The following is a 14600-nucleotide window of genomic DNA, read 5'->3' on the forward strand; positions in this document are numbered from 1 at the left end:
CTTCTGACTGAGAGATCAGCAGCAGCACAGACTTTTGACAGACAGAACAGCGTGTATGTGTGTACTAAATAAAAATACACCTTACCTATATGGTGGTTTCTCTGCGATGAGGAATCTCTGAAGAAATTGATCCTCTCTGGGCAGACAGTCGGTATTCACTATTCATGTAGGAAATCCCATTTACCGGAAGATGCCTGTTTGTGTAGGAATATAACCAATGTCATCATCATACAACAGAGGTTCAACCAAACTCGTGCCTCATGTCCCTCCAGCCTCCTACCTGTGTCACTCCAGACTCCTGCTCTGTGTCCAATTCATCCATGTGTCTTTCAAGCTACATGTCCTGTTTCTCTAAAGTCTTCTGCCCCATGTCACCTCCAGCCTCCTGCTCCCTGTGTTACCTCCTGCTGCAAGTCCCCACCAATGTTCTGTGTCTCCTCAACCTCCTGCCCAATTTTGCCTCCAGCTCTGTCATCTCCAACCTCCTGCCCCATGTCCCTTCCAGCTTTCTGTGTCATCTCCAGCCTCCTGCTTTCTGTATCATGTACTGCCCCATGACCCCCCCAGCCTCCTACTCCATTTTGCCTCCAGCTCACTGTGACATTCCAGTCTCCTACTCCATATTATTCCAGCCTCCTGCTCCGTGTCACCTCCTGCCCCATGTCACTTGAGCTTCCAGTCCCATTCTTTCCTTCCTCTGCTACCTGTCTTTCAAGTCTTCTCCCTCCCCTCTGTATTTCCAACCCCAGCCCCCCCCACTGTCTTTCCTGCCCCTGCCACCTTTCTGGCAAGGCTCTGCCCTATTTTTGAAGCCTCCAATCTATATTTCCAGCCTACTGCCCTTTCTGTATTTCCAGCCTCTTTTCCCCCTCTGTCAATCTTGCCTCCACCACCTCCTGATCTCCCCTGTAATTTCAAGACCCCCCCGCCCCGCACTGTCTTACCAACTTCCTCTTTCTCTCTGCAACCGTCATGGTCCTCTCTGTAGCCTGTGTGGAGCCGACAGCTCTTCTTCCAGGCACAAAGTGTGACGTGATGTCGCGATCCGGCTCCCAGCAGTCCTGGAGGTAGGAGGAGCTGTCACACCACCAAGCACCATGGTCTTGCTCGGCGGTGCAGGGCACTGTGGGTCAGGATGAGAGAGACAGGAGACGAGCCGGGGAGGCGGCGGAGCACATAGGACAGACAGCGCAGCGCTGCCCAGACAGTGCCCGCTGTAATGTATAGCGTATTAGTAGCAGTGGTGCACCCGGCAGCAGAGGAACCGGGCACACCGCTACCAGTATACATGTAAAAAGCTAGTGCCCATGATCGGGGGTTGTGGCGGCTGGTTCCCTCTGCAGGGCATGATTGGTTGTGGCGGTCACACCACCCTAGTTACAGCCCTGGACTGGCACTGCCGGGTGGCGCCCCCCCACCGACCGACGCCCCTGGCGAGTGCCATCCTGGCCAATACGAAGATATGCCCCTGCTATACAATATTAGGTGGGTGGATTTAATGTTATTGCTGATCATTGTATATGGTCCACATATCGTTTGGCTCAGTATCACCTGTATGCAGATGATACCCACATTTACCTAACTGCTGCTGATCTCTCACAATCTGTGATGGCTCACGCTACTGAGTGTCTTTCTGTCATTTACTCTTCAATTTTCTCTCACTACCTCACACTCAGGCCCTGATTCAGAGCCGGACGCTCTGACAGAGCGCTCGGTCTGAATCAGGGCCGGCCTTCTTGTTTTTTAGAGCGGCTTCTGGCCCTTCGCATAGCTGTGGGTGACCACCCACAGCTATAGCGAGCGGCCAGGAAGATGTGTGTGTGATATACATAACAGCACAGGTGTATGTGAGCAGACAAGAGTGTGTGATATACATAACAGCACAGGTGTATGTGAGGAGCGGAGAGGTGAGCTGACACGTGTGTGATGTACATAACAGCACAGGTGTATGTGAGGAGAGATGAGCAGACAAGAGTGAGTGATGTACATAACGGTGTAGGTGAGAAGAGGTGAGCAGACAAGAGTGTGTGGTGTACATAACAGCACAGAGGAGAGGTGAGCTGGAAAGAATGTGTGATATACATAACAGCACAGGTGTATGTGAGGAGGTGAGTAGACAAGAGTGTGTGGTGTACATAACAGCACAGGTGTGTGGTATACATAACAGCACAGGTGTATGTGAGGAGAGGTAAGCAAACAAGAGTGTGTGATATACATAACAGCACAGGTGTTTGATATACATAACAGTACAGGTGTATGTGAGGAGGGGAGAGGTGAGCTGACGCGTGTGTGATGTACATAACAGCGCAGGTGTATGTGAGGAGAGATGAGCAGACAAGAGTGAGTGATGTACATAATGGTGTAGGTGAGGAGAGATGAGGTGAGCATACAAGAGTGTGTGGTGTACATAATAGCACAGGTGTAGGTGAGGAGAGGTGAGTATACAAGAATGTGTGATGTACATAACAGCACAGGTGTAGGTGAGGAGAGGTGAGCACAGATGGTGCCTCACAGCACTGAGGTTGTGGGTTTGATTCCCGTCATGGCCCTAACTGTGTGGAGTTTGTATATTCTCCCCATGCTTGTGTGGGTTTCCTCCGGGTACTCCGGTTTCCTCCCACACTCCAAATGTGTGTGTGTGTGGGCGTGCACATGTGATAGGGAATTAGATTGTAAGCTCCACAGGGGCAGGTACTGATGTGAATGGCCACATATTCTCTGTAAAGCGCTGCAGAATATGTGTGCACTACATAAATAACTGGTATTAAATAAATAAGAGTCTGTGGTGTACATAAGTGAGCAGAAAAGAGTGTGTGATATACATAACAGCACAGGTGTAGGTGAGGAGAGAAGCGGCGAGGTGAGCAGACAAGAGTGTGTGGTGTACATAAGTGAGCAGAAAAGAGTGTGTGATATACATAACAGCACAGGTGTATGTGAGGAGAGGTAAGCAGACAAGAGTGTTTGTGGCACCTCTCTATAAGGAGGATATAGCAGAAATATATAGGGTTCTAATGTGGCCAGCCATAATAATAGTGGTCTATTTACTAAGCAGTGTTAGGAGACAGAGTGAAAAGTGGTAAGAAAGTGATAAGGTGCCAGGCAATCAGCATCAGCTCCCAACTGTCATCTCACAGGCTGTGTTTGAAAAATGACCGTTGGAAGATGATTGGCTGGCACCTTATCACTTTCTTATCACTTTTCACTCTGTCTCCTAACACTGCCTAATAAATAGACCCCTGAGAAACATAAGACCGCCCGTACACTTGCAGTAGAGGCTGTAGGGAAGGGGAAGCAACAGTCCCCCCGGCCAGCGGGATCCGCAGCCAGATGACAGATGATGGTTGTTCATTGCGTATGAATAACCATCATCACTCGATCTGCAGATATAACTCTAAGATGTGTATCCAGCTTAACAGTCCAGGTTTTAAGGCTAGCCATACTTGAGCACAGGTGACTTAATTAGTATTTCAGTTATTTTGATTTAACCGTTTGTGCTGAAGCATGGATATCACTAAAACCAGGGCCGTTATTGTGCCTTGAGGATCAAGGTTGGGAATCACTGTTCTACAGAATGGTGCACGCAGCAACGATTTTACCAATGCATTATTCGGGTGGTTGAGCCAGAAAAATAATGGAATTATCATTGAAAGTGGCAAGGAAGGAATTTTCGGCAGTAGAACAAATGGACATCTGCCTTTACTTTGATTTCATGTTAATCACACTTGTATTCTGTAAAATAGATTAAAATGCTTTTTGCCAGCTTTTCAAATTTTTCAATATGCTCCATAGTGTAGTTTCATTTGTGGGAGTCACCTTGTGAAATAAATACAAAGAAATTGTTCAAAAATATAGCTGTGCAGTATGTTGTAGTCATACTGCAACACAACTGTGCAAAGAAATCAACTACAATGAATCCTTTTTAGATCCATAGGAATTGTGGAGTTACTTTTCCCACTCCCTTGTTATGTATTTGTTCTGGGAGAAGATAGCTGAACTTCCCTGCAGTTAACAGAGTACAGAACATTCCCACGTGACAGTCACAGTCCATTCACTGTGTGTGTTACCTGTGACTGCTTCCAAGGTTTCTGTTACACCCATGTCCTCCCCCGCCCCTTCTCCTGAGTCAGGTAATTTACTGATAAGCACACTTCTCTTCACACTGAATGCATATGGATTAACTGGCGAGAGTTTAATGACTGCAGGATCCGGGTCACAATACAATCATGGCTTTTGGCAAAACTGTGAAAGATCCCTTTATTACGCCAGTTGGACAGCTCATCGGTAAGTAGTGACAGAGGTTCTTCAATCCTCAATGATGTAGGTGGTGCGTGGGGATGCCTATGTTTTTTTTTTGTTTATATCTTATGGTCACATCACTCTTGCAACTCAGTTGCATATAGGGTTAAATGTAATATATTTTAAATAAAACATAATTATTTTTGTATTTAAAATACTCCTCTTCAACAAATGTCAGCCTCTGTGTATTATTATTATTATTATTATTATTATTATTATTGTTATTATCCTTCATTTATATGGTGCCACAAGCGTTCCGCAGCGCCTTACACAGTACATAAACAAATAATTTGACAAGTGACTTACAATACAATATAGGACATGGATAATATACAATGCTACATTAGTGACTATAACATCTAGATATGCAACAGAGCGTAAGCAACCAAGTGTTAGGTGCCCTATTGTTATTGGAGACACAAATTGCAGTACAGTATATGTAATCCAAATTGAACATTAATTAGTATGCTACCAATTTAGGTTTAACTAGTAATGATTTATGTTAGCAAATTACAGCATAATATGATGCAATGAAAAATTACAGCAAGTAAACTTCTCAGGCCAGGATGTACTAAAGTTGCGGTGACCATTCCGCCAGTCACCGCAACCTTACTAATCGCATATGTACTAACATATGTGATTAGTTTCGCAAAGGACAGCTCTTGCGATAAGAGCTGCCCTTTGAGAAGCAGCCGATGCCGGGTAACGGGGTCTCTGTGGGACCCCGTCCCCTCCGAGCCCCGGGAGCTTCCTGCTGGTCATCTGTGCAGGAAGCCCCTGGCTCCTCCTCCTCCCTGCACCTGGAAGAAGATTAGGAGGAAGAGGTGGAGGACCCAGGAGGAGCGCGGGCCGGCGACCATGGAGAGCAGGTGAGTGGGAGCCAGCGCTGGGCAACGGCGGAGCTGCAAGGCTACGGCAAAGTGTCAGGTGCAGAGTGCGGTAAGAAGCCCATAGGCTTCTATAGGGTAATGCCAGGTTTTTCTGGCATTACCCTCTGCACCGATAAAAGTGCGGCCGGGGCTTAGTACATATGGAAATGCGGTAAAAACCCTGTTTTCGGGGTTTTCACAGCATTTTTCCTTTAGTACATCCTGGCCTCAGCATTATCTGCTGAATACTTTAAAATACTGATAATATACAGGAACAGACAACATACTAAGTAGTGAATGAATACAGTATGTTTACATTGTCCCTACCTTACCTTTGAAACAGAGTCCTGAAAGAATCATGATACAAATACAGAAACTGTTGAAAGATATATACACATACAATACATAAAACAAAGGAAAATGATTTGGATCAGAGTAACACTTGGGCTACCATTACTACATGAATATGACCGTTATGGTGGTCCTTATGATTATCCACCCAATATGAGGCAAGTAGTTCAATATCAGTGTGTGGCATGAAAATCACTGCAATAGCCAATAATAATACAATCAAAATCAATCAGATCATTATCAAGCATGATAGTACATGCGGAAGGTGGAATGACACAGATCATCACAACTGTCTTTAGGACACTGGGATGTCATTATTAGGAAGAGTCTCGGAAGACCCTGTTTGAGCACTGGACTCTCGGAGAAATGTATCAAACCTTCTAGAGAGTGCTGAAGCAGACAAGTGGAGAAATTGCCCATAGAAACCAATCTGCGTCTACCTATCATGTGCATGATAAATGTTAGCTAGAAGCTGATTGGTTGGTATGGGCAGCTTATCTACTTCTCCACTCTTTAGAAGGTTTCATACAGATCCCGCTCGGTCTGTGATACAGTCTTCTCATTCTAGAATGGGGGCAAATATTGCTTTATTTGACTTAATTTTTGTACTGTTTACCTGCAGCTTAAATTAGCCATGCACTGAGGATGAACAAACAGATCTCTGTCAGATTTGGTCCTACACATATATAGGACAAAAACTATTTTCCTGAAACATCTCTAGCATTGGCAGGATTGAATATTCACAGCCTGTCTCTAGGCCTGCCAAACAGTGCCAAGTAATATGCATTTCACTATGCAATCTTGTAGAAGGCTTGGACTGAATGAAAACTGACAAAGGATCCACTGTTATACACCTGCTATGGTGGGTCCCTGTAGTATGTACAGTATAACACAAGAGCAATTTTATAGAGGTGTGATTATAGCATTGTTACTCTATAGTGGGCCCATATAATGGATTTGCTGAAGGTCACTGCATACCAGGTCCAATTGGTCAGTGGTGTCTGTGCTGTATAAAGAGAACATAGGCTGATTACCTCCTAGTAGCACATGTTCTGCCAGGGTTTGCTGTTGCTACTAAAAAATAAATACAAATATTAGCTATAATGCTAAAGTATAAATTAGTTGCAGTAGCTGGTTTTCCAACAGTTTCGTTTCCAACTAAACTATTGGTAGAGTGTTAGTTTATTCCACTTGTAATGTTGCTAAGTAACTAAGTAATGTGCTGGATGTAAAATGCTTTACTCCAGAGCAGATAAGAGTCTTTCTTTACCCTTCCCTTATATTCCAGATATGTGGAGGCCACAGTCATTACCTTAGGTTCCTAGCCATGTGATCACTACTGCATACAGCGCTCAGTGGACTAGTAATGTGAAAGTGCATGATTAGAATAGACCTGTCAGCTCCCTCACTGTTACAATTTGTTATTTGGATAGACACAGAGGATACAAATAATTCTATATGTATAGGTAGCTGTTTTATAGGAGGGGATTTTAAATTCCATTTTATTTATGTGCTGTCACAGTGCAACTTCATTGTAAATATCAAAACAGCCATTGTAAATGTGTTAGTGGAAATGTATGTCATGTACAAGGTAGACTTGTGATTCTGATTTTATTGATTTACTGTTTATTGAACACATAATACATTGTGTTGTTGGTACTGTGCAATGAGACACATGACACTATAGGCTGAAAACAATACACTAAATGTATCAACTGAGCAAAACAATAATCAAGACATCATGTATATACTGTATAAAGTTAAACAAGATGCAAATTTCACATTTGCCTCAAAGGCTCCAGTCAGCTGTTCTGTTGCACTGAGAATGTGTGCATTTATGATGACATTGCTCATTTGTAATTATTCAATGTATTAAAAATGTGGATCACATATTATAAAACTCTTCTGGTCGTCATTCAAATACATTTCAGGCCAGATTGGCCATCTAGTACTTCTGGCATTTGTCAGAAGGGACGATGGTCTCTGGGCCGGTTCAAGGAGGGCAGGGGTATCCCCACCCTCCACCCTATGCCATTGGATACATGCTATTACCTCTGGGAGCAGGGTAGGGGTGGTGGCAGTGGGCCGGGAAGATAGGGGGGCGTGTCGCTAGGCCAGGCCCCTGTGACTCGCGGCACGCCCCCCTTGAAACTAAACCAAGCCCTTCGTGAGCGCACAGGGCGGGCTGTCAGGGCTGATGTACAGCCCCAGTTAATCCCTGTCAGATAGTAAACTCACTAGGCAGTAACTGCTTATCTTAAAATATTAATCAGTAGACACTGAATATTACAGTAGTAGAAGTGAAGCTGTGGAAAATGTTTAAAAAAAAACCTAACCAGTGTATGCACACCTAGCAAGGAGCAGAACATAGGACGGATGTAGCATAGTGTTTGGTAATGAAAGAGCAGTGTAATGTTGTGAGGAGGACACAGATTTAGCATGGGGAATGAGCCTCATAGCACTAAAGCATAATGTAATGTGATCCATGAAGATTGTGTATTAAACACAGATTTATATGAAATGTTCATATTGTTTGTTTGTTTGTTTGTTTGTTTTTTTTACCCCTAATGAGCTGAAAAAAAATCTCACCACAGTTTGCAACCTACAGATATAGGGCCTGATTCATCACGGATCGCAATAATACGTATGCACGCAGTTCAACTGCGAAAGTATGCTAATCCATTGCGATCGCAATGCAAACTCAGCACTACATAATGATGCCCACTTTACATTGCACACATCCGTAATACTTAGCGGAATAGCTAAACCATCGGTACTATCGAGTACCATAACAGCCTCACGCACACAAGCTCTGACCTTACTCAGAAATTTCTAAGAACCATGCACACTATCAGGCCTCAGACTGTGTATGGCATCGCAGTGGCTAATTTATGCACGGCGTGCAAACACATTGGTACGTCTGGTTTCCCCAGACCACCCCCCGCCCGTCACTACCCACAAACGGCACTTCCTGTCAATCAATTATGAGGGGTCTGTATAGCCTCTGCGATCGCAGGCCTGATTGCAATAGCTAATTTGCGCATGCACACTGCGATACATATACGCATACGCAGAACGCAATAATCAGCTGATTGCATGCATAATCGCAATTGCGTACGGTAGTGAATCAGGACCATAGTTGCCTGGAGTGTATCAAGACCATCTTTTATTCACGGCAGTGTCAATAGTATATATGTGATTGGTCACCACCACACAGCATATAGCCAATGGTTAGAAATAGATCATCGGTACTTAGGGGTCTGAGAGAGGCTTGCAAGACTTGCAGAAAGTAACAGTCTGGCTACAGGTCGGTCAGCTAACAGGAGGCATATTACACAGATTTGGTAAGGCAGCCAATGATGTTGCTAATATCCACACTCCTGATAACAAAAAACATGAATGGTTGGTCCATGGGTGTAACTAGTCATTGTGCAAGTAGATGCAAAGACCCACTCTCCTTGCCTCTGTTTATGCATACATACATTTATTGCAGTAGTGCTTTCAATTACTTGTGGGTTTACTGTAAATTACTAATCCTACGAGTACAAGAGGATAGAAGTGTTAGGAGGTACTATAGAAAAATATCCTAAGATTGCACTGAACATAGGATGAGCCAATGAGGGGAGCTACACTGGCTGGTATCTTTGAGCTAAAAAAAATAACTGCTTAGGTGGGAACTTCTGATTCAGAAATACTTGCAAGTGTAATGCACTGCAAGTAGGGGGCCTGGAATCAAAGGCACCTGGTGGTGGCAGAGATTATTGTGATGTGTAGTATTCTGTGGAAATCATAGGGAATACATAGGGATGAAACATACAACAATTGCCATTCGCTCAGACTAAAACAGACAAGTACATTACTTTACAAATCTACATAATAAGATAATTACAGTGCTCAGATTACATAATTACATAATTATCCAGAAAATACAGAGGGGAATGGGCTCTGCTCCTAAGAGTTTACATTTTAAAAATTCTAGTGTATACTGTAGGTGGCTCCGACAACAACAATCAACATACTTGGAAAGAAAACTATGAAAGAAAACTAAAGAAGATTACAGTTTGAATGATTTATACTTAAAGAAGTTGAACATGTTCTTTAAATATGGTCCAGCAATAAAAGAAACAGCATGCAGGGGAGGCTTGCTGGGACATGTAGTACCACAGCTAAAGACAATATTTAAACATCTATTTTACACTACATAATAACACCATCAACCCAGCACCCACTGCCCAGGGGTGCCGGGGATAGCCCTGGGTTATCAGCAAAGGCCTGGGTTGCCCTGGAGAGGGGGACCCCTTTATTGGGGTGGTCCAAACTCCCCAGGGATCCCCGGCCTGGGCTGACTAGCGGTCAGGGGTAATGCTGTGGCCGGGGAAACTGGTTATGGAGATTACAGTACTACTCGTTTTGTTCCCTGTTTCTCCACAACCAGGGCCGGTTCAACAAAGCCCTGTGCTGGTTCTTAATATACAGGGGACCCCTACGCATTTTGTCCCCTGTATTTTTAGAACCAGGCCAGGCTTTATAAAGCCCGGGGCTGGTTATGCTTTTGGGGAGATGCTGCAAATCTTTTTTTTTTTTATAAACACAAACAGAAGCCATCACGGATCTCACTGATCTGTAATGGCTTCTGTATAATTTGCACCTTTAAATGCTAGTCGCATTAAAAGGTGTCAGTTTAGAGAAAATCTCACCGAAATTCACATATGTAGTAGCCTTGAGCTGAAAGGTTTGCAGGCTATTACATTTACAGAACAAACTTGCACCTTTTACAAATGCGAGAAGGTGCGAATTTGTACTGTTACTGAAACTGACACCCTATTACATTTGGCCCCAAATGTTTAAGCAACAAAGGCGCCTGGGCTCTTCTGGAGACAGCCACAAGTAATCCTACTCGAAATGCCCCGTGAAATGCCATAGCGTAAGCCAAACTAAACAGCACCTCATAAGACGAATCACATACACTATTAGTAACTGATAATAAATAACGCAGCAGCAAAATGATCGATGGGCTTGCATGGATCTGGAGGAATCGAAACCACCCTTCCCATCCTTTATAACCCACATCAACAAAAAGGACTTGGTGAAGTCCTGCAGTGCCCTGAAATGTAAAATAAGAAAGTCCAGCCAAAAACTGCACAACCAAAGACTGAGATCTACTCTGTACATAACACCGCCAGATGAAGACTAGAAGCAAAGATTGCTTACTCAACTTGATTACGTCTTAACCATGTGTAACTCTCCCACTCCTGCAAGGCTGTCCAAGCCAGACATACTCTGTTTGTTCACTACATGCACTATGCCTAAATTCTCACACTAGAAAATGACACACATAATCTCTAGTCGCTCATGCCAGAGCTCCAGGGCAGCCATTATTTGAAAAAAGTTCTAAAAGAAGCAAATTCCCCACGAAACCCAATGTGTGCCATTTGGTGAGCCAACGGGGAGCGCACCAACTGCCCTCCAAATAAGCCCCAAAGCCCGTCGAACCCAATGCTTCAGTGAACAATTGTAGAGCAATATTGGACGCAGGACAAGAAGGCCAAATTCTTACCCCATTAAAAGTGGCTAAAAACTGATCCCAGATTGACAGTTCCCTCTTAATCTCAGCAAACGAATTACATGGGATGGGCCCCGAACCCTTGCTCAAGATTTCTACAGAATACTTTGCCCATGGCTATGATATGACAAGCAAATTGAAAAGGCCAAGAAGCGACTACGCTTGGCTAATTGTGACCTTACCATGCCCCAAGGCAAAAACTATCTCATCCCACAAGAGCAAAACCTTCTCCTCAGGCAATCGACAACAACCCGTGATTGTATCAATTTCAATACCTAAGTAAGTCAACACTGTCACCGGGCCCGCTGTCTTGTTATGTGCAACAGGAAAACTAAATTCAGAAAATAAAGCCAGAGTATCGAAAAGCAGTTTGTCACACTGAGGAGACCCAGCCCTACTAATCAGGAGAAAATCATCTAGATAGTGAGCAATACCTTGGTCACCTGATCGCACTGAGAGACACCAGTGAAGTAAGCTACTGTACTAAACTTCTCAAAGTATGCACATTAGACCGAATATCCCATAAGAAGGCACCTGTCTACATAGGAGCCTGACCATAGGTGGAAGCCCATGAAATGGAAAAAATGGGGATAAATGGGCAACAAATGAAAAGCTGACTCAACATCTCTCTTATACAACAAGGCTCCAGGACCAAAAGAACAAAGTAAGTCCAAGGCCTTCTCAAATGACTAAAAAAAACTACTCTCGAAAAAGATTCCAGAATGGCGTCATTAACTGAAGTCCCTAGTGGATAAAAGCGCACCTCCACTATAATCAGAGGAAAACCATAAACTAGCCCATCCCTTAAAAAATTAGCATGCTCGTTAAAGGGGTAACGTCAAGCCAGACGGCCAATTTCTCTTCCTACACCGGCATTGGGGCTCTACTTAGAACTGGCAGCCGTGGGGATACGGCTATGCTATTTGCTGGCCCCGCTTGCTGCAGGATTCCTGCAGTGTGAACCCCCACACCGAATGCAGAGGTGTCGAAAATGACACCGCGAGCCAAGAGTAGAGTGCACTGGCCATTGGTAAATGCAAAGCATTTTCCATGGTCAGTCTTTGACAGCAAAGGTTTGGTCAATGTCGCAGGGTGCCGCTGCTGTCCACTTTTCTGCTGTGCACACTGAGGTTACTTCATATCCACAAAGACCTCAACATCCTTAGTAACAAAATGTATTCATTTCCTTTCCGTTCTGCTTTCTACGGAATTCCTAATCATAAGTGTGCCATGCTGCCCTCCTTGCTGAATGCACAAGCTCATGAATAAGGTGAAAGTACTTAGGACCTCATTCAGAGCCGGACGCTATTTGCGGTCGTTCGTTCAGAAAAAAAGGGGTGGCTATTCAAATGAACCGTTCGCTCTTTGCGGTCTGTTCACGCCTCTATGTCTGAACGAGCGAACAAAACTTGCGGTCGTTTTTTGGATAACTACGCCCCCTGGCCGCTCACATCCTACGTCATGTCCGCTATTTATTAGATTAATCGAGTACATCAACCAGCGTATGAACTGCTCGCTATTCTTGTGGTTGGTTTTTCCTACCGCAATCTTGTGAGCAGTTCTGACTATAAAATAACCCAGTGACGTGGTCAATGACGCTGCTGTATTAATTATGCACACCCATAAAACGCCCGTTTTGACCTTTAAGCACGCCTGCGTTCGGATCTCCACTCCCCGTTTTCAAGCACCTTCCCCTGTTACCACCCACATACGCCTCCTTCTGTCACTTAAAATAGCAGGCATTCGCTATTTAGCAAACAAACGATTTTCGGCCGCACTGACTGGTTTGCGCATGTGTATTACGATCTGTACGCATGCGCAGTTGGGCAAACATCGCTCGGAACGAACGAGCGGCCACTTACGAGCGGCTCTCAATCAGGCCCTTAATCAGATTAATGTGCTCCTTTGGGCACGTCTCTAGATAACATGCAGCTAAGACATACATGCCCCAAGTAGGACATGTATGCCTCCTCACTAATGTCATTCTTATGCACTCCCTCACCTAGGTCGCAGACCACGCAACACTGCAGTAGTAGCATAGTGGACTGATTCCAAAGGACCTGCCTCAGAGGACATGCTGCTACTACTAGAACGGCGCAGGCGTTTACAATGCCTCTTCTTCTTTCCATCCTCACTAGCTTCCAAGTCAGTAGAAGAAGAGGAGGACGTGGAGTAACTATGAGAACACTGCACCTGCCACGCGATTTCTTTTTGCACCCCTTGATTTAGCCCTTTGTGCTTAGTAACCGAACCAGATGCCTGTGAAACTGAACTGGTTAAAAATCCAGAAGCCATAGAGACCCCCCAATCCAGATCAGAATCTGACTCACTAGAAATACCAGGAACCACAGCCATGAGAACTTCTGCAGATGTAGCCGAACCCACCAACTTTTCCGGGAACAGCCTGTTATTCAAGGATCTTGTAGGGGAAACCAAACGGGACACATCCTCCAGTACAGGTTCTACTGCCATATCATCCCTTCGCGCCTCATTTTAAATTGCACTGCCCTGTTACTGCAATGCTGACAGCTGTACTTTGTCATGATCCAAAACTAGGAATTCCTCTGAGGAGGACAGGGTGCCGGGGGGTTAAGATGGCTAAGAGGCAGCGAGGGGAGTGACAGTGCTAGTGTCCTCAATAAAGATCAGTTGTACCGGTGTTGGCTAGACCTAACCAGATACACGAAGTCTAACCACTCGGTGGTCTTCACCAGTGACCCCTCCTGTTGGGAAATGGGTTTCGCCACACCGAGTGAGCAGGTTGCGGCCCTCTGGTTAGGTACCTGGGACTGATGAGAAGACTAGGAAATGTCACTGCAATAATGAGTGGAATGATGCACTGGAATGCACTCTGAGATGTTGCTGGATACACCAAGAAGTGACACAGGAGGACAGGCACAGACTATTTGGGAGTGATGATGAATAATGGAAGGTCAGGTACTGGATGCTTTCCGTAACTTGAAAGATCTGGAAGCAGGGTAGTGTAAGGAACCTCGGGAATCCAGACACAGAGGGGCATATTCAATTGGGGGCAAGAAAATGAAATATCCCGCACCTGTGAGGTTTTCCTGTAGGTGCGGGATTTTTGCTATTCAATTAGGTGCTCGTTTTTTCCTATTTTGAGCGCTGGGAGAGGGGTTTTTTGCGCACCTCCAGACCACGACCAATTTTTCCTAAAATCCACAATTTTAGGAAAAAAGGTCGGGAAATGCTCTGGCCGGCGGCACCCTTTTAATGACTAATTAAGCAATTGTAAGTTTCCACTTAACTTAATTAGTCTGTAATACTCACCTTCCGAAGTGCTGTCTTCTGCATCCAGTGTCGGGACCCTGTCTCCTGCAGCAGCAGTGAGTATGTCAGTGTGTGTCGGTGTTTGTATTTCTGTATGAGAGACTGTGGGGCTGTTTCAGACCTGTTCGCAGCGCCTCGTGAGGTCTGTGGGCGCTATTATTTTTTATTTGCTCCGGCCACTCGCAAAGCTGTGGGAGCACACCCACAGCTTGTGCGAGCGGCCAGGA

General features: G+C 44.8%; 1 protein-coding gene across 1 annotated transcript in view; it reads left to right on the forward strand.

Annotated features, from left to right (window-relative positions):
* The first annotated feature begins 4181 nt into the window (after window positions 1-4181).
* The window catches only part of TOM1L1 (target of myb1 like 1 membrane trafficking protein), a 202183-nt gene continuing 191764 nt past the window's right edge, over window positions 4182-14600 (forward strand). Inside the window, exon 1 of the mRNA XM_088473337.1 lies at window positions 4182-4284. Within this exon, the coding sequence (XP_088329463.1) occupies window positions 4227-4284 (58 nt within the window). The 5' untranslated portion in view covers window positions 4182-4226. The remainder of the gene's footprint in view (window positions 4285-14600) is intronic.

This window comes from Taudactylus pleione, unplaced genomic scaffold, assembly GCF_031769625.1.
Source record: "Taudactylus pleione unplaced genomic scaffold, aTauple2 ptg000016l, whole genome shotgun sequence".
Taxonomy (NCBI): domain Eukaryota; kingdom Metazoa; phylum Chordata; class Amphibia; order Anura; family Myobatrachidae; genus Taudactylus; species Taudactylus pleione.